The sequence below is a fragment of the Pseudopipra pipra genome, chromosome 9 (genome assembly GCF_036250125.1).
Source record: "Pseudopipra pipra isolate bDixPip1 chromosome 9, bDixPip1.hap1, whole genome shotgun sequence".
Lineage (NCBI taxonomy): Eukaryota > Metazoa > Chordata > Aves > Passeriformes > Pipridae > Pseudopipra > Pseudopipra pipra.
In genome coordinates, this window is record NC_087557.1 from 19,168,673 (window position 1) to 19,187,393 (window position 18,721).

General features: G+C 42.5%; 1 protein-coding gene across 3 annotated transcripts in view; it reads right to left on the bottom strand.

Annotated features, from left to right (window-relative positions):
* Positions 1 to 18,721, bottom strand: part of ROR1 (receptor tyrosine kinase like orphan receptor 1) — a 156,524-nt gene that overhangs the window by 18,811 nt on the left and 118,992 nt on the right. For all 3 annotated transcript variants that reach the window (XM_064664977.1, XM_064664978.1, XM_064664979.1), the window contains one exon: positions 18,208 to 18,238. In XM_064664977.1, coding sequence (XP_064521047.1) covers positions 18,208 to 18,238 — 31 coding nt within the window. The remainder of the gene's footprint in view (positions 1 to 18,207; positions 18,239 to 18,721) is intronic.

The following is an 18,721-nucleotide window of genomic DNA, read 5'->3' on the forward strand; positions in this document are numbered from 1 at the left end:
TACATATTCCAAAGATGGTGTAATTGTGTGGTCATTTCTACCACACCCCATGGAGGTGGTGTGTAGTTTTTCTCCCTTCCTTCATTCCTTCCCTTCCTCCCTCTTTCTGTCTTTCTTTCTGTCTTTTCTCCCCTTTTTGCTTTAAGAAGGATTTGAGTGAGTACCCAACAAGAAAGAATCATGAATACAGGCCTAATTTTGATATCTTGAGCAAAAATGGACAAATGAATGAATAGGACAAGGCAAGAGAAAGTCCCAAATGCTTTGAGTATCAAGGGCATTGCCCTCCCTTCTGATCCCTGTTCCAACACCATCCTGCCAGAACTCAAGCTCCCACTTAGGTCTGTCAGCAGGTTGGTTAGGTGGGATCACCATTATTTTGCTAAGTAAATCTCTAAGTGACAGCAATGTAAACAGAGGAATGTGAGGGGTTAAAAAAATCAGCCACAGAAAGGACATCCTATGGCCCAGTGGCACTGGAAGATGCCTTAAAGCCAGCAGGGATTAAGGTGTGTGTGCAGAGCCAGGCTGGTTTGTGGACATGATCCAATCTGAAGAGCAAAAGCAAATAAATGCTGTATCATCTCCACGATCTACCAAGTGGAGATGGAAAAGCTTTGGTTCTGTGTGAAGAGTCTCCAGACATTCTTTTCACTTGCAAAGTGAAAGGCATTTTGTCTTGCTTAAAAGACCCCAAAGTACCATAGCACTGAACTAGTCAGAGCTGTTAATCTAAATAATTTATATACAACAGCAGAGTCCTGATGGGAAAACGGACTGATGGGAAAAGGGAGCCAATGTTGCCTAGTTCAGACAACCACAGGCTTTATACTCTTCTCTTCCAGGGAAAATCAGGAGTGCAGGACAGAAGTGTGAGCAGAGCTCAGGTCCCGACACCCCGGCACATCACAGGGATCAGAAGGACTCTCCTGTGCCCTCTCCAAAGCTGCATCCAAAGAGTCCTGCCTAACACCAAAATTACTCCAAATTTACAACCTAAACGTGGGTTATGGAGGGTGTAACTTCAGGGCATTTTTGTTCCTAACGGATGCTGAGAGGTGACAGCACAGAGAGAAGAAACACACTCTAGAAAACTCTGCCACTAATTAAAAGGTGTGTCAATAAATTATTTTTATGATTACATATAACCAATGCATCCCCATTCATGCTGCATAAATTATTCTTACATTGTTAAATAAATTAGATTTTGTTCCATACTTGTGTTCCAGCTTCACACAGAATCAAATGAAAGGGTTTTCACTTGGCAGATATCCCTTAAAGCAAACAGATGAATATTATTCTCTCATATTTTCCAAAGAGCAAAAAGCTTGTGCCTTGCTTTGAAAATGGGAATATATTGGCTCTGGTTCATAATAATATCCCAGCAATGTGAGGGCTTTGCAAAAAGAACTGCCCAGACTTCCACGTCACTGTGTAACTGAAGGGAAAGTTCTGGGTAATACAAACTATTACTGTTTGACACCCCTTTAAAGTCACAGAGGTGAAAGGGTTCACTAGGAAAGCAGGGGCATAAAGTAAAAAATTCCTAATGGTGTCCTTTGATATCATAATGAGCACCACTGGATGATAATAATAATAACAACAACAACAACAACAACAATAATAATTACCTGGTCTAGTGGAAGGTGCCCTGCCCATGGCAAGGGGTTGGAATGAGATGAGCTTTAAGGCCCCTCCCAACCCAAACCACTTTAGGACTCTGTGATTAAAAAATATCAATATGCAAATATGATCTGCCTCAGTAACTACTTTAATTAGTTGTTACCTCATATTCCAGACTGATGTATGCTTTACATGATGGATAAAGCATCCAAAATTACTGTGGGTTTGGGATGCTGTTTTGAACAGATTAGAACATGAGTTGGCACCAGGTGGCCCAACCCAGACCTGAGGCCATTTGGGCCATTCTACACTAAAACTGGGAGAGATGAAATTTCCTGATCCCCTCCAAATCCTACAGTTCCTCAAACATATCAGTCTGAGCATTTCTCAGGGCTGGATAACCCCGTCCTGGCAGCCTGGCAGCATCCACAGCCCTGGGAGCTCCATAAAATCCATCTCTCCTTCAATGAATCCCTTGGCAAGGACAATCCCAAGCAATTACTGCCCATTTTTCTTTGGCATCCTAAGAAGTTCTAGTGTCTCTATCAGAACAACTCATTTTGGGAGAAAAGAGCTGCCTAGAAAATAATAATGACAAGAATGAAAAGCTCAATTTTACACAACCAAGTGCTTTATACTCTTCTCTCCAGGGAAAACCAGGAGTGCAGGACAGAAGTGTGAGCAGAGCTCAGGTCCCCACATCCTGGCTCATCCAGGGATCCACAGGGATCAGAGGGACACTCCTGTGTTTTTTCCAGAGTTGCTCCAAAGGGTCCTGCCTAACACCAAGTCATGCACCTCCAAATTTCCAACTTAAACCCAGGATTATGGAGGGTGTTGCTTTAAGGAGAGTTGAGTTCTAAATATTTGATCTAAATACTGATCAAAATTAAATAAATGAGCTCTGAGATTCACTAGTTTTCTCCTCCTAAACACTTGAATTATCTCTTTGCTAAGAAAACTCCTGCAAAGCCGAGGGGCATTCCCTGCAGGAGAGGGTGCTGTGCCTGCTCAGCAGCTGCAGCTGGTTAGGGAACAACCCTGGACAAGCACTTGGATCTTTCCTGGCACATTTCTTACATCATTATTCAAGATGAACTGCAAATCATCCCCTAAGAGTTCTGGAAATGGCAGGAAACTCCCCACACTTATATTTGGTTTGACAAAGCTATTTTAAGGCTACCTTTGGAAGGTCGGCTCCTCCAAGTTTTTGGATGCAGAGGGAAAAAAACTCTGAGATGTTTTTGAAGAGGAGTCAAGCAGGGTAAGATTCCAGGCACTAAATTCTGCCTCCTCTATCAAACCTTTGTGCTGCCCAGGAAAACACACTCCCTCCTCCTGGATTCCCCCCTGGGGCTGCAGGGATCTCACACACACGGTCTTTATCCACCTCTCATCTTTATCCACCTCTCATCGGGCATTAGGCTCCAGATAAAGAGGTTTTGATGGAATGACCATCAGCTTCACCCCATAAATCAGCTCTGCCCTCAGTGATACCAGAGCCCTTGGCCCCACAGGGACGTTGGGCTGATGGGCCTTGGGAGAGGATGGATGGGACTGGAGCACATCCCATCCACATCCATGTCCTGCACCTTGGACACTAAACAAGACAGGCAGGGGAGAGAGAGGAAATACTATTAAAAAAGATGACAAATTCACTGACTTGCTGAAACCTTTTAAAAAATATTTTACACTGTATGAGATTATATGCTTCTACAATTTAATCTGAACCTAAGTGACACATTTATTGAAATGTGGGTATTCCCAAGTGTTTTCTCAGTTTCTGTGATGCTCATTTTTGATTGAAATAGTATTAATTCCAGGGAAAAAAGGCACCTGACATCAGCAGGGTGAATGTAGTCTAAGGAAACATAAAAGTATTAATGTTCTAAAGTTGCTCTTAGCAAGATGCAAACACCTTTACACCATATAATTTGGGCAACTTTACATCTTTGAATATGTAGATATAGTAAAACTTTATTAATATTATCTTTATTATTTGTTATATTAATTATATTTATTTTCAAGCTATTTTTCCATTCTATGCACTTTTTTTCTTTCTCTCCAATGGAAGAACATCCAAACTTCCCATTCTCCAAAGATCTGGTTAAAACTATTGCAGACTGTTCTTTGCTTTGGAAGGAGTTCTTCCAGAAAGCAACATCCTGCTTCTTCCTGGGCCTCGGGACACTGCAAGTACAGCTTTGAACTGTTCCAAACCCACACAAAAACTTGTAATTTTGAACACTACAAAATGAGTTTCAGACCTTCTGCAGCCCATTTCATCCCTCACCAACTCTTTCCTGCTTTACCTTATTTTCTGAAGTCACAGCTTTATTTCTGTTCCTCCCTCCCCTCTCCTTCCTTCTAACATTTAATTTGTCTTATGTGCCTCAAATAGTTCTTTCTTCTGGTGACCTAATATTTTAACCTTAAGCATGATGAGAAACAGACTTCCCAAATGTGACACTTGAATTCAAAGTGAAACACATGCCTGGGCACAAGTTAATTAAAAATAATATGTATAACTTTAGCTCGGTTAAACCATTATTTGACCAAAAATTTGCACCCATCAATAACTACCAGAGCCCACAATTACTATAAAAATAACAGTAACTACCATGAGCCCAAACTTACAAAAATTAGTGTTTTACTTGTCTTTTTATTTCACAGACAAAAAGATCTCCCTGACAGGAGGGTGGAGCCAGGTGGGAGTTGGGCTCTGCTCCCAGGGAACAAGGGACAGGATGAGAGGAAACGGCCTCAAGTTGGGCCAAAATTGGATATTAGGGAAAACTTTTTTCGTGGAAAGGGTTGTCCAGTCCTGGAAGAGGGAAGTGGTGGAGTTCCCATCCCTGGAGGGATTTAAAAGCCGTGTGGATGTGGCACTTGGGGACATGGGTTAGTGGTGGCCTTGGCTGGGGGATGGTTGGACCTGATGACCTTAGAGGGCTTTTCCAATGTAACAATCCTATGATTCTACGGAATTCCAGACTCCTTTAAAAAATGTAGTGTATTTTTCCAACCAACCTTCCTAGGAATGATGTCGAGGCGGGAACAGGGCAGTTTTCTCTGCTGGGGGTTGCTGGGTTTATGAGCATCAACCTCCACCTTGGGCTGGGGGTAAATCCAAACCCGATTTAAGCAGTTGGTCTGACTGAAATAACTGGTCAGGTCTAACAACTGTGAAAACATCTCAAGCCCACAGAACTCGCAGGTCTGTCATAAATTGTGCTCCTGACAGACACACATAAATAGCAGCTCCTCAGCTGGGAACAGCCAGTCTGCTAAAGGGCATCAGGAGTCAGATTAAACTGGGAATGGCTGGTGAAAAAGATCGTTTTGCAGATAAGAAACTCATTCCTAAGACAACAAACACAAGTGACAATATGCTCCAGTGGAAGTGAAGAGCTGTGCCTTCATTCCTTGGCAGTAACTGGATAAGGCAGGGAGAACCTCTTTGTTTTCTTTAAAAGCATTTTACCTCTCTCCCAAGGCTGCACAGACCACACTTCAGTACCCACCCTGGGACCAAAGCAGTCCTATTGCAGAATGCTGGGCTGTAATATTCAGAATTTAGGGCCCAAACATTCATATTTTGGTCAGCCTTCAGAAGGATGCCAAGCCCTTAATTCTGGAAATCCTGCTTTTAAAAATCCTGCTTTTACAAATCCTGCTATGTAAAATTGGCGGTTTTCTGCTCAGAAATGGGCCAAATCCCTTCCAAAACTTTAGTTTCTGGGAAAAAAAAAAACGGCAGTCACCACTTGTTCCTGCTGTTATCCCCAAAGAGTGAATATGTTGCAACACATCTTCCTGCCTGTTTTCTGGCAGCAGCATTAAAGGAATTATTAAAGACATTTTAACCTCTTTTTCTTTTTTTGTTGTGGTAAATAAAGATGAAACCATCTATTTTTGCAAAGCCAACCCCTTCAAAACTCTACAAGTTTAAATAATTTCTCTAAGCCACCCGAAGAAACCCCCAATTTCTTTGCAGTGGGGTGTTTGTAAAAAACATGTAAAATAACATCCCCTTGCAGCTCATTTACAGCCAATAATTGGTATTCAAGGGGAAAAAATCACTTTTCAGCCCCCATAACAAGCACCACGTTTTTCGATTCACGTGGCAGAAAGGTCCATTTTTTCCTGGACCTGCCTAAATATTAGGATATGCAATTTATTGATATTTACCAACACATCAAATTATCCCAATTGCTTTATTTAGTTTTTTTTTTATTATTCCAATGAGTCAGCAATTGAGAATAGTAATTCTATTGAATTTTGCATTATGTTAAGTAATTATGTTAACTTGCCACTGTGAATGGCTCACAAATATCTAAGACATTTTACACAGGATTACTTGGATACTTTGATGCAAATTATATTCAGGGGACTGTTGTCTGCCAGACTTCCTACATGGAATGGTTGGCTGAGCTGTGACACCAACATTTCAGCTGTAAATCTGAAATTAATTGGTATTGATAAGCTTAAATGCATGAAATGCATGATATTAATGCATTTCCTCACTAGAAAAATATTATTTAAGATAACAGAACTGTTTCTAGAACCTTGTTTTAATAAAGTCTGTCCTGGCAGTTGTACTTTATTAATATTTTTATCTCTGAGTAGGTGAAATGCTGGTTCATATCAATACTCGCTTTTATCATGGGCTTGTCATAGAAAACATGTATTTTACAACTGCATAAAACAATCAAATGAGGATTAAGCCAAACATCATTTAAAGGCACAATCCATGTAGCAAAGCAATTTGTGCATCGTGTGTGAGTCAAAAATCAAGGGAAATCCTGGCATTTCCACACCACTGCTCCTTCTATCCTGCCAAGGAACTTCATTTTGGCAAGACCATGATTGCCTGTTTTGTGTCATAAAAGTGTCTTATAGGCCAAGGATGGACTAATAGTCCTGTCTTACTCCTGTCTTACTCTTGGGGTAAAAATTCAGAGCTGCTCCACAGAAACCCATGGAGTTAGTCTGGGTTCATCCCCATACAGCTGGGACCAGACTGACACAGTCACAGCTCCTCATCATAGCTCCAAACAGTGCAGAAGAGGCTTTATGATGCTTATAAGTCCAAGATTAAGAGTTTCTGCTATAATTGGTATTTGTGTGTCTCAAGATGGAAGTGGTTGAACTGTCACCAATGACACGAAATTAAAGGGATTTATTTATTTATTTGTCATATAAATACAACAAAAGAGTTTCTACTCCAAAAGCAGCTAAAGAAGGCCTTAGAAAGCACCTACTAAAGGCAAATCTTTCAAACATAGGCAGGTCAAGGCAGCTTCCATCCAGGAATTGTGAAAGAGAACATCTCCATGAGCTCTTCACGCCCATCGTGCAGCCCCTGCACTGCTGGTACTCACACACATCCTGAGGAGACCCAAGTGGCTCCAAATCTGATGACTTTATATATCCAAGACAAAGCAGTGGAATGGCTGAAATGAAGCCCAAACAAGGATTTCAAGTGGTAACAGAGCTGGGAGTAATTCCCAGGAGGCTACAGAAGAGACCTCTCAGCTGCACTTTGGCTTTGGTGAAGTCAAGAGCTGGGTTGTAAAGATAACAGTGGCTGTATATTTAGAACCTTCTAGAGGCATTTGCACAAGTATGTTCAGAAGTTAAAGACAGGCAAAATCAACATGACACTTTTTTCCCCCAAGTATGTGCTCTAGTTAATTCAAACCCACCAGATTTGGAACATGACACACCCTACAGCCTCTCTAGTGGCACTAGTGGACTCCTCACCTCTAAAACCTCCCATCTCTAAATGAGCTGTGAACCTTCAAAGGGGATTGGTTTGCAAAGTGTTCTTGGTGCTAATTGCTGGGCACAACTGTGGCAAAAGACTGTGCCCGTTCACCTCCAGCAAAATCAGGACTGAGAGGAAATTTATTTGTTTAAGGTAAATTTACCCACACAAGAAATTTGGCTGGAAAACTATGGCAGGGAAACATTTGCCATTAATTTTTGTTTAACACTGATCTTTGTTGTCTCAGGCATCAATGACAGCACCCAACCAATCCCAGCTCAGATGATAACTGCTTTCCTTCCTCACCCAGGTAACCACACATATTTTCCTGTTAACAAGATCAATAAACTTGACACATTCAGAAATCCCTGATTAACTCCCTTCCTGGTATTTGAAGTCGAAGGGTTATTGCTTTGAACGGCCAAAGCTGAAACGTCAGGAGTGGTTTCAATTATCAGGATAAATAATGTAACACCTAATAATCTTCTCCCTGGCACTTAATGACAGTGTGATGAAGTTACACAGACTGGGAGTGAGTAGTAACTCCACACAGGTTGGCTGAGCAGTGATGTTATCCTTATAGGAAAGCTCATTGCCAAGGTTTTACACTGTGTTGCAGTAATGGAAACACCTTGGGTCAATACAGAGTTATTCCCAAATTTAATCTTTTTCCTTGACTGAATAAACACTTGCCCCAACACTGGTTCTCCTACAGGTGGTGGAAGCCCGGAGTAAACTCTTAAGTTGAGCTTGGGATGACTGACATGTCCTTTCATGAAGGAATGAGGGTTGTTCCTTCCAGTTTCACGTGGGCTTTCTCAGCTGCCTCATCATGGGGCTCACAACACCCTTGACACTGGATGATTACATGACTGCCAAAGATGTCCCTTTTAATTGCTGACTTTCAAGTGTTTTTCACAAGACAGACCCCTTTAAGCATGCCCCCACTCATCCTCCCCTGGGAGAGGAGGAGCTGGCTCCCAGCAGGACACCAGGCCAAGGGAGGTGGGACATTATCCAGAGTCAAAGGAGAAACAGCCCACAATCACTGAAACATTTATCAGAAGATCTAAAGGTACACAGGGGGGATTAAGGGAAATGGATTCAAATTAAAAAAGAGTAAGTTTAGGTTGGAGATTGGGAAGGAATTCTTCCCTGTGAAGGTGGTGAGGCCCTGGCACAGGTTGCCCAGAGAAGCTGTGGCTGCCCCATCCCTGGAAGTGTCAAAGGTCAGGTTGGAGTAACGTGGGATAGTGGAAGGTGTCCCTGCTCATGGCAGGGGGTGGGATGAGATAACCTTTAAGGTCCCTTCCAACCCAAGCACTCTGGGGTTCTGTGATTCTCTGAAAAAAGGAAGTTCTGCAGCCCAGCTCCCAGCTGAGGGACAAGCAGTGCTCCAGCACACGGCTCTGGATCCCAGCCTTGGAATGTCTCACCAGGGAAAAAAATCAAAGGCTCGGCACTGAGTCCATTTGAAGGGGGAGGAGAAGCCTAAACTGCCCATGGGAAAGGGGTTGTGGGAAGAAGGGGGTTACATATACACAGAGATGACTTTTCATGTGGGTGAAAGAGAGCCCAGGACAGGAAACCACCCCATCCCATGGAGCCACAGCCACTGCCTCCCCTGCCAGGACCCACACTTTGTTTGCAAGACTGCAACTGTTATTATTATTACCAGTTTTTGTTCTCTTGAATAATTCCTGCCACAAGCAACCAGAGCTTGCACTACTGTAATGTTTCAAGTATTTCATCTTAATTCCGTTTTCAGCCCACTGAAAAGCCAGGCTGGCAGATAAACCAAAAACCTGCTTGAAGTTGTGCCCAGAGCTGAGCCATTAGGATCTGACACATCCCTCATTGCTCTTCTTTTCCTTGGTTCCCCATCAGCGCAAACTGCAAGGAGCAGGATTTGCTTAAGGAATATCAACAACAGCTGGGCACTGAAGCAAAAGAACAAAATGAGAACGAGATTGAGATTTGCCCACTGAGATTTTATTACCCGATTACACAAGATGTTTTATTGCGACCACAGAAACATTATGGGCCTTTAAATAGGATTTCCCTTCTAATTAAAGGCTTTACAGCACAGGGGAACCTCCTGTACCTCAGAGATGAGCTCAGACATTAACTGGCTTCTGAAACGTGTGACTGGCTCTTTATTCCACCCCTTACACTCACCAACTCCCAACTCCAGAAAAACACAAGAACAACATTGGGCCACCAGATGCTGCAGGTTTTGAAGTGAAACAAGACCACAGAGGACTCTGAAACACACTTGCTCTGTGTGAGAGAAGTTCAATTTTCTCTTTCAGAAAATCCTAATAAAGACAACTGAGTCACAATTTCACCAGACAGTTTTCTGACTTAATTACATTTAACTCATTCCAAGACAGCTAGAAATCACTTTATACCATAAATACATGACACAGGTTAGAGAATTATTTCCCTCCAGAGACCTTTACAACTCCTCCCCAGAAGTAACACACTGGACAATAGTGCTAATGGGGACCAGAGAAAATCCAGCAATGTGTTCTCCTGCAACACCAAAGTCTTGGGGTGACTGTGAAATCAAGGAAGTTGGTTTCCAGACCTTTACTTTTTGTTGTGTTTTACTTTTTAACTTAAGATAGATCAGCAACCCTCCAAAATAGAACAGAAAGCTCCAAAAGCCTGGGATTGGGATGTATTTTACACTGTAAAATATGACCCTTGTCCCCAGAATAACAGCACCCATCTCTACTTTAGCAACTCTTTGGTGAGGAGCCATTGAAGAAGGTACTGGGTTGTATAAGTATACAAATAAAACAACAGATCCATGATCTCTGCCAGAAACTTTAAGATTTGGTGGTGTCTTGAGGATAACATAAATCAGGTCTAATCCCATATAAATCAGGGACACTCTAAACCATCACTTTTTCATTTGAGGACAAGACACACATTCAGGACAAGTCCTTTCCAAAATCAAGCAGCACAAAGCCAAGCTCTGTTCACAGGACTGAAACCCGACCCAGGCCAGGATGGGTGAAATTCATTGTTACTGTAATATTGTCACATCTTTTCTCACAGCCTTTGGGCTCCAAAAAACATGTCTAAGCCCCTCAAAAATGCCCTTATGATTAGAGCTAAATGAGAATTTTTTGATCAAAATTGTTTCAAAGAGCAAACATGAAAACTGGAATGTTTCACACAAACCCAGTGGTTTGGCCCAAATGGCTGCTGCAGTGTTTTAGCAGCTCCACAAGGAATTTTTGGGTTGGCTTCAAAACAGTTGTCACCTGGAATGACCACATGAAATATGGGAAAACCAGGTTCTACCTCTGCTCTGAAGCAGAGCCAGTGTCTTCCTCGCTTCAAGTGAGAATGTGCTGAGAATTTTCTGAGAAAATAATATTATTTTTTACAACAGTTGAAGAATATCTCCATGAAGGAGATGATCAGCAGAAGCAATGCAACTTTTCAGACTTTCCTGATTTTTTCCCTCCTTTTTCAATGTGAGAAACTTCATAATGATCCTTGTTTTGCTCCTTTTTAAATAAACCAGAAAAATACACACACAGTCGGTAACTCATGTCAAATTATGTAATTACAGGATTTCTTTAGTGTTGTAGAAACACTGATAACTGAGATATTCAGGTAAAGAAAGGAAACTCTATCCTCTATCTGTACTTTAAGTATCAGCCCACTTAGAATCCTAAAGGTTGGAAAAGACTTCCAAGATCATCAAGTCCAACCAGTAACCAGGATCCTGAGTGGGATTTGAAAAGTTCTTACACCCACAGTGTTAAAAATGGCAATAAGGTCTTGATATATAAATAAAGGCAGCAAAGTCTTGATATAATGACAATATAAATGCATTTTTCAGTGTTACCCTCAGCACTAAACTCCCCCAATCTCTCGGGGTCTTGTCACAAATCCCATGTGCCACATCAGGGGTTACTGACTATGCAACTGCTTGTATTAAAATCTCAAAAAACCAGAAGTCCAAATACCCTTCAAGTACTGACTGAAGCATTCCACAAGGGCCATTTCTATACCAAACATTTATCCACATATGTAGTTGCTATGGGTGATCCTGCACAGAAGGAAAACAAATCCAGTTCTTAAATAGCACATTGTCTTTTCCTTTGTGTTACTGAAATGCATTAGGGAAATCTGGCTCCCCATATCCAAGTATAATGTACCTCAGTCCCTTCTCCCTCCCCACTTAAAAAAATATTGACATGGCTGTAATTCATTTGTTTTCAGATAATACAACTCTGCCTCCACACTGTGCCATACAGTGCCACATGCAGACAGAAGGGCTTTCTGTTTGCACTGCAGGCAGATAAGGGAACACTTCAGCTAAAATCTGCAAAAATATTTATCAGATACCCTTTTAAAAGTCAAAAGCACTTTCTAAGGTCAATCCTTCCCCAAGCCACAGGCCAGTTTCTTTTCCACAGACTTACCAGCATAACAAAATACAATTTAAGCCACTTTATTAGTAAGAGCTCCATGGCAAAGAACTTGGGTGTTTGCAGCATTGCTCACATGGAAATGTGGATGGTGCAGGGCCACAGCAAAGAACAACTGGATTTTGGGAAGGAATTCTGTGGCCATGGTGAGGCCCTGGCACAGGCTGCCCAGAGAAGCTGTGGCTGCCCCATCCCTGGAAGTGTCCAAGGCCAGGTTGGACAGGGCTTGGAGCGATGTGGGATAGTGGAAGGTGTCCTGAATGGAACAAGATGAGCTTTAAGGTCCCTTCCAACCCAAATCAAACCTCTCCATGATTCTATCCTTTATTTTGTTACAGGCCACTCATGCAGTGGTTTGGGCCCATCACACCAGGATGTCAAACCCAGCCAAAGTGACCAGTGGCACTTCAGTTGCATCTGAAGAAGAACAAACAGCTTCACTCCAGGCCACAGAAACACACCTTTAATCTCACTTTGGCTCAGTTTCCCACATGTGTTCTGGGAGATAAGAGAAGGTAAAGAGGCAAAGGACCCCGGGATTCCCAGACTGTGGGTATATTTAGCTACGTAAGTACCCTGAGGTAGATAAAATACACCAAAATAGGAGCCAATTCCTTTAATACAAGACATAAATATGGTTTCCTAAATTCTGTACTACAATTACCCAGAGGTTTTATTTCTTTTTGCTCACTCAGGAAAGTCCAAGAGCTTGACTCCCAAAAACCTGTACACCCTGGTGCCTCAGCATCCACCTCACTGCCTGTGATGCCACAGGAATGTCCCAGAGCAAACTGCAGCAGAATAATCAGAACCAGGGAAAAGGTGAGACAGTGGCATAACAGATAAGTGTGCCCCAGATCAAAGACCAAAGTGAAGAGGACAAGGCCAGCTTTCCCTGGAAACATTCCCATTCCACCCTGACATGCTCACAGCAGATAACCTGACTCCCAGCCCCTGGCAAAACTGAGGGAGTATTATTTTCACTGGGATGAAGTAATGCAGCAGGATGTGACATGGTTTCTGTCAGCATCAGCCACTCACACTCCAACTCTGCACCACGTGGGTTTTTTCTTCCCAAATATATTTATATTGGCCTCCACATGGAATATCCCACTTCGAGTTTGTGTCTAAGATCCTACAGGCCACAGGTACAAGCTGTTGCACCAACGCACAGCGGGGCTATAAAAGATACTGCACCAAAACTCGTGGGAATTGTGTTCAGTACTCATCCAAAATTTCCATCATCACTGAACAGCAGGGGGGGAGCTTCTGTGACAGTCAAAAACATGGTACAGGACTGGAAATGAAAACACCTCCAAGATTCTCGGGGTCAAGCCTGGCACCCTCCTGGGGGCAGAGCCTTGGGTTCTGTGGGCTGGGAGCTCAGTCTCAGGATGAGTCTGCTCTTGCCTCTTTATTGGCTTTTTTTCTTCTATAAATTTTAACTTCTATGGCCAAAATTTCTCTGTTACTCTCTGAAATGCACAGTCATACAGTTGGCCAGGTCTCTCCTGGATGCTGGCCAGTGGTTACGTGTTTTCTCATTGAAGGGACCATGGTGACATCCAGCCACGCAGAGCCACTGCATAAAGATCTGTTTTATTAAAAAACCCACATGTGTTTCACTACAAGCAAAAAATAATAAAAAAAAATCCTAATCACTGAAAAAGAAGATGGGGGAATCCTGGGAGGGTTGAGGTTTCACAAGTTTTCCAAGCTATTTCTGGGAATCATAAACCCCATTTGAATTTATGAATCGAGTGCCCCTTAAAATTACAGCCCTCTCATCTCCTCTTTTCTCTTTTCCTCCCCTTCTCATTCCCAGTGGTTAAATAAAGAAAATAAAGGTTATAGATATACAAGAGGCTCTATTAAGAATAAAAGGACTGTTTCATAGCAATATTGACACAAGGAATTTATATTCTCTGCTCGGGAGGTGCCAGTCCATGACATCCACATCCAGTTTGATCAACATTCCCGCTGTTGCACAGCAACCACTGCACATCCAAGAGCAGGAATATTGATGAGCCAGTCATTTTTCTCCTTTAAAACCTAAAACATCATGCCTTGTGAACTCACAGCATACTCCCGAGACGCGCCACACTGATTTTCCGATGTTTCCACTGCAGTAAGTCAAAAGTCTGTGTTGTTGAGTGAACTACTTCACCTGCAGGTTAAACCTTCTTGGAACGTGCTCATGACACAATAAACTGTGTGTGGTTTTCTAACACAGAGATCATTTTCTTGAACTCTTCCCACTGGAACTCGCTCCAGCAGGGTTTTTCCAGCTCATTTTTAGACCAGATCATGTAAACTGCAGGTTTAATTTTCTCTCCCACTATAGCTCTTGTGGTAGTTTTTGAACTGTGCTCCATCACCTCTAATTTCAGTGATTTGTGCCCAGAGTTTCTCCTGCAGTGGGTGAAGCTCAGGGCAAGCACAGGGCCCTCGCTCCAGGAAGAGGAGACAATATAGAATGAGACAAAAATAATAATAATGGAAAAGATTGGGCACACAACCATTTCCCAGGCCAAAGTATCTCAGTTGTTACATCAGATTCTCTCATCTCCAGGAATCTGCTGTGCTCTGATCTCAGCCTGTTCTGATTTCGATCTGTTTTGTGACCTGAGGTGAAGATACACACTGCTATGTCCTTAAAGGACCAAACCTTGCTGTGGATATATCATGGATATAAAGTGAGTTTTACAATGATGTGAAGCACAAGAACTTAAAAAATAATGTTAAAGTTATGATCTTTCAAGACATTTTTAGAAGCCATGGCTAGACTGGTGCATATTCCTGGGCTAGTGGAAGGTGTCCCTGCAACAAGATGATCTTTAAAGTCCCTTCCAACCCAAACCATTCTATAATATATTTGTATTCACAATATACAGACATGCACAGAAAGATGCACAAGTACACATGAGTTAACCACTAAATGCTCTCTTTCATCATCTTCAAATTATTAAATTAATCCAATTGGAGTTCACATTCATAAATCCCATGGATAAAAGAAGGGGGTATCTGAGCTGATGGTGGCCTTTTACACCCAGATTCAGCCAGAGCCCTGTGCCCCATGTGCCCCTCCCAGACTCCTGCCTGCTGTGGAGGTGCCCTTGACACCATCCACTTTATGGAAACTATTCCAGGAGTCTGGGAGCCAGAGCTGGTTCCTGGCCATGCATCCGGAGTGCAGGACAGAGGCATTCCTGCTTTCCCCACAGCTCACTGAGCTCCTTAGAGCTGGCACTGGATCTGTGGCACCTTCCGGCACAACACGAGATAAAATAATGATTTATTTATGAAGCAGGAGTGGGAGTTGTTGGGGTTTTTTTTAAAGCAAAAGAAGCTTCTTCCAGCTAAGTCAGAGCAGCAGAGCAGGTTAATGGCATGTGATAACCCCCAGATAAGGGTTTACAGCTGACCTTTGCCAGAAACGGGAGAGTTAAAGGAAGGACGTTCAGGTCAGGCAGTGCTTCCCACCCCAGCAATACCTTGGGTTCCTCACGTTCTCAGGGACAGCACTGCTGGATTTTCTTTCATTTGCTTCAGACTGATTGTCAAATCAGACTTTTGGCTCTGGATAACTCTACCAGTGCTTAGGAAAAGCAGAAACATGTAACATACACATGAATTATTTGATTATCTAGCACTGCCTGCCTTCTTTTACAGAAGTCACCATTTAACCTTTTCATTTTTAAGCTACACTTGGCCCATCTATTTCTCACATCAGTGCAGAGCTCTGCTCCTATAAATTATGCCAAGAAAAAGTGCTGAGCACATGGATTTTTTTTAAAACATGATCCTCAAATTAAATCTGTAAATGAACAGAACCTTCCCCTCCTGGCAGGCTGATAAAGAGGACATGGGAAAAGCAGGCCCACGGAAAAGGCTGCTACTTGCCATCAGTTTTGTTCTGAGCTGATGCTGATAAGGCACAAACACTATGCAAGTACAAGTTTTCATTTCCTCAACATCCTCCGAAGTGCTTTCCAGATTTAGCCTTCATCTGAACCACTCTGATATGTCCCCAGATGTACAGGGAGCGTCCATGTGCTCCGAGCAGCACCGGCCCCACCGGCACAGCAAGGAGGAGACACAGATTCCCATCCATGTATTCTAGGGAATGAAAATCAGCTGAACCCATGGATCCACAGCCAGTTTAGCCACAGCACCAGGATTAATGACTTAACTTTCAAAAACATGGCAGGAAGATATTTTATCACGCAGCTTCCAGGACAATTCCTGAAGGAAGTTATTTCCCCATCCCTGGAGGGAGGATGGTGAGGGGACTAATCTATCACCTGAGAACTTGAAAACTGGGGTTGGTTTTCACAGATAAAAGCAGATCAATTAATTGCATAGCTACAAATTCATTTGTGAACTTGTACAGGGAGAAGGCTACGCTTGAGAAGGCCACAAAATCCAATATTCAGGGTATTGTTCGCATGGAAGGAACAACAAAGAGCAGGGACCAGATTTTGAGGTAATTTCCCTCCTTTATTTCCAATTTTCCCTCCCACAACTGGGCCTAACCTGTATCCATAAGGCTCTTGCACTCATGCTATCAATGAGGTTCAAAAAACATACATGGACTCGTTTTTTCACTCATTTAAAACAAGTTCCAAGTTAGTAATTTCTTTGTCATAAACTCCTTCTTGATTCTCTGATTTCCTAGATTAAATCTGATTGGCTTCTAGAGGAATGTAAATGTTCTCTGTTCAGTAAAACAGATCCCTCTGCTCATTTCTCTGGATGTATTTCCCTCCAATGTTTAGCACAATGTGACCTCTCACCACGCAGAGCCACAACCTCCCAGGGTAATGAAGTGTGACTAAATATCTTTTATGCTTACAAAATTATAAGGCACGATTATAAAATCAAAATTAAAGAGGACATCTCACTTTCTTTTCACCTTTTCTCATTGTGTTTGTATTTTAGCTGGTTAAGTTGTGGTATTTCATTTTTTTGCAGGGGCGCAAAGCAACCCTCAAATCCTGCCAGAAAATAAAAATGGGAAAAAAGGCTCCCAAATGTAGTTTGTTTTAAAAAGTGAGACAAGGCAATCCTGAGTAGCCCGGACAGTGAAATTCCAGCACAGCTCTGCTTTCTGTGCTCACGTGGGTTTCTGACCACCAAGGATGTCTTGCTCAACCTCACAAATTTCAGAAACCCCAAACTAGGTGGGAGCAGACACAAAATTCTCATCTTCTCACCTCATTCATTAAGTCTCCAAACTGCTGAAGAGCTCAGCAGCCCCCGCTCCCCAAGGCACCGTGATTTCCTCCCAGAACAATCACAAAATGGAGCTGAAATCCCAGCAAAGAGCTCCCCTTCCAAAACAAACTCCAGCTCCTTGTCAGGCACCTTCACAAGGGGAGACAAACCACATTTTCTGATGTTCCATTAGAGGGCATCCTCGCATGTCCTTTTGTGGTCAGATGCTCCTCCTAATTTATATCCTCTGCAACGCTTTGGGAAAGATCTTCCATAAGGAGCCAGGAATGTTCAAATCCTCAAGTTTTTGCATCTCTTGTAATTATATTAAGAGTTTCATTTTGTGTTTTAGTTGGTTCTGTATTTCTCACCCTCACCAGGAGAGGTGGATTTTCATTATTTTTCCACACATGAGATGTGAATAAGCTGGACACACCATCACAAAACTCATTTCAAACTCCAGGACAAGTGAAAATCACATTTGAAACACAATGAGGGGCTACAAAAGGTGAGTAAGTTTGATAATGTGTTTTGAAACAAGAGATAAAAGTGTATATTCTCAAAACCTGCCGAAGACAGAAGCTCCACTGCCAAAATACAACGTGGCAAGTGCTCAGCCCCAGCAGCAGGAGCCAAACCTGAGCTCCAGGAAACAGGGAGCTGCTGTACCAACAGCCACTGCTCCCGCCCACATACTCAATCTTTAAAAAGTCAGGTTTAAGACAGTTTACTAATGCAGGTACAGATAGATACAGACACAGTTTACGACCAGCAGTCCCCTTAAAATCAGTAAGAAGCCCCTTGGTAGTAAAATCTACTTGTAGCGATAAATATTTTCTATACTGGGCTGTGACATGCATGAAGCACCTGGAAGTGCACTGAAATCAGCTCAAGGACTGAAGGCACCAGAGGATCTAAAGGCAATAATATTGGAAATTAAGAAGTCTAGGATAAGAAATAGGAGTTGACATGACAATATGAAAATACAGCTACGAGACAGATAATTCAGTTATAATAAATTACCATCCTATCTGACTTAAAGCAGAATGTAAAAGTGCTCCTGTCACACAGGATGACAAATGAACTTCTGACTGCTGAAATGGAAGATTAATGAATAGATACAACAGACATGAAACAACTTACGAGGATCCTGGGCTGGCTGTTGGCGGGGGACCTGGAAAAGTGACAGAAGAAAAACAGCGGGATGAGTTATGGTGAGGTGGGAACAGGAAGCTTTTGAAAAGCTTTTAAAAGATAAAAGTAACAGTCTGTCATGTGGGATGTGGTTCGTGTAGCTGAGCAGAGGAGTGGCAGCTCCTCAGGCCCACAGACAAGCCTGGATCCTGCAGCACTGATGGGCTGCAAGAGGAGGATAATAAACAGGTGAGGAACTCAGCCCCCATTCCAAACTGCCTTAGGAGAACATCTAAGGATTAATTTCTTATCAGAAATTAGAAAATGCGGGAGGTTTATGAAAAAAGACTACGAAACTCATCACACAGATGATTCATTGTGTCCCGCTTCTAAGAGAATTTAGCAGCACTCTGTGCAAATATCTTCATCTCAGTAAGTTATTTCCCCCGACTGTGGAAGAGAAGACACACTAAACCTGTTTCTTGTTTGGAATCTTCTCAGCTTTGAAGGCAGTTATCTCAAC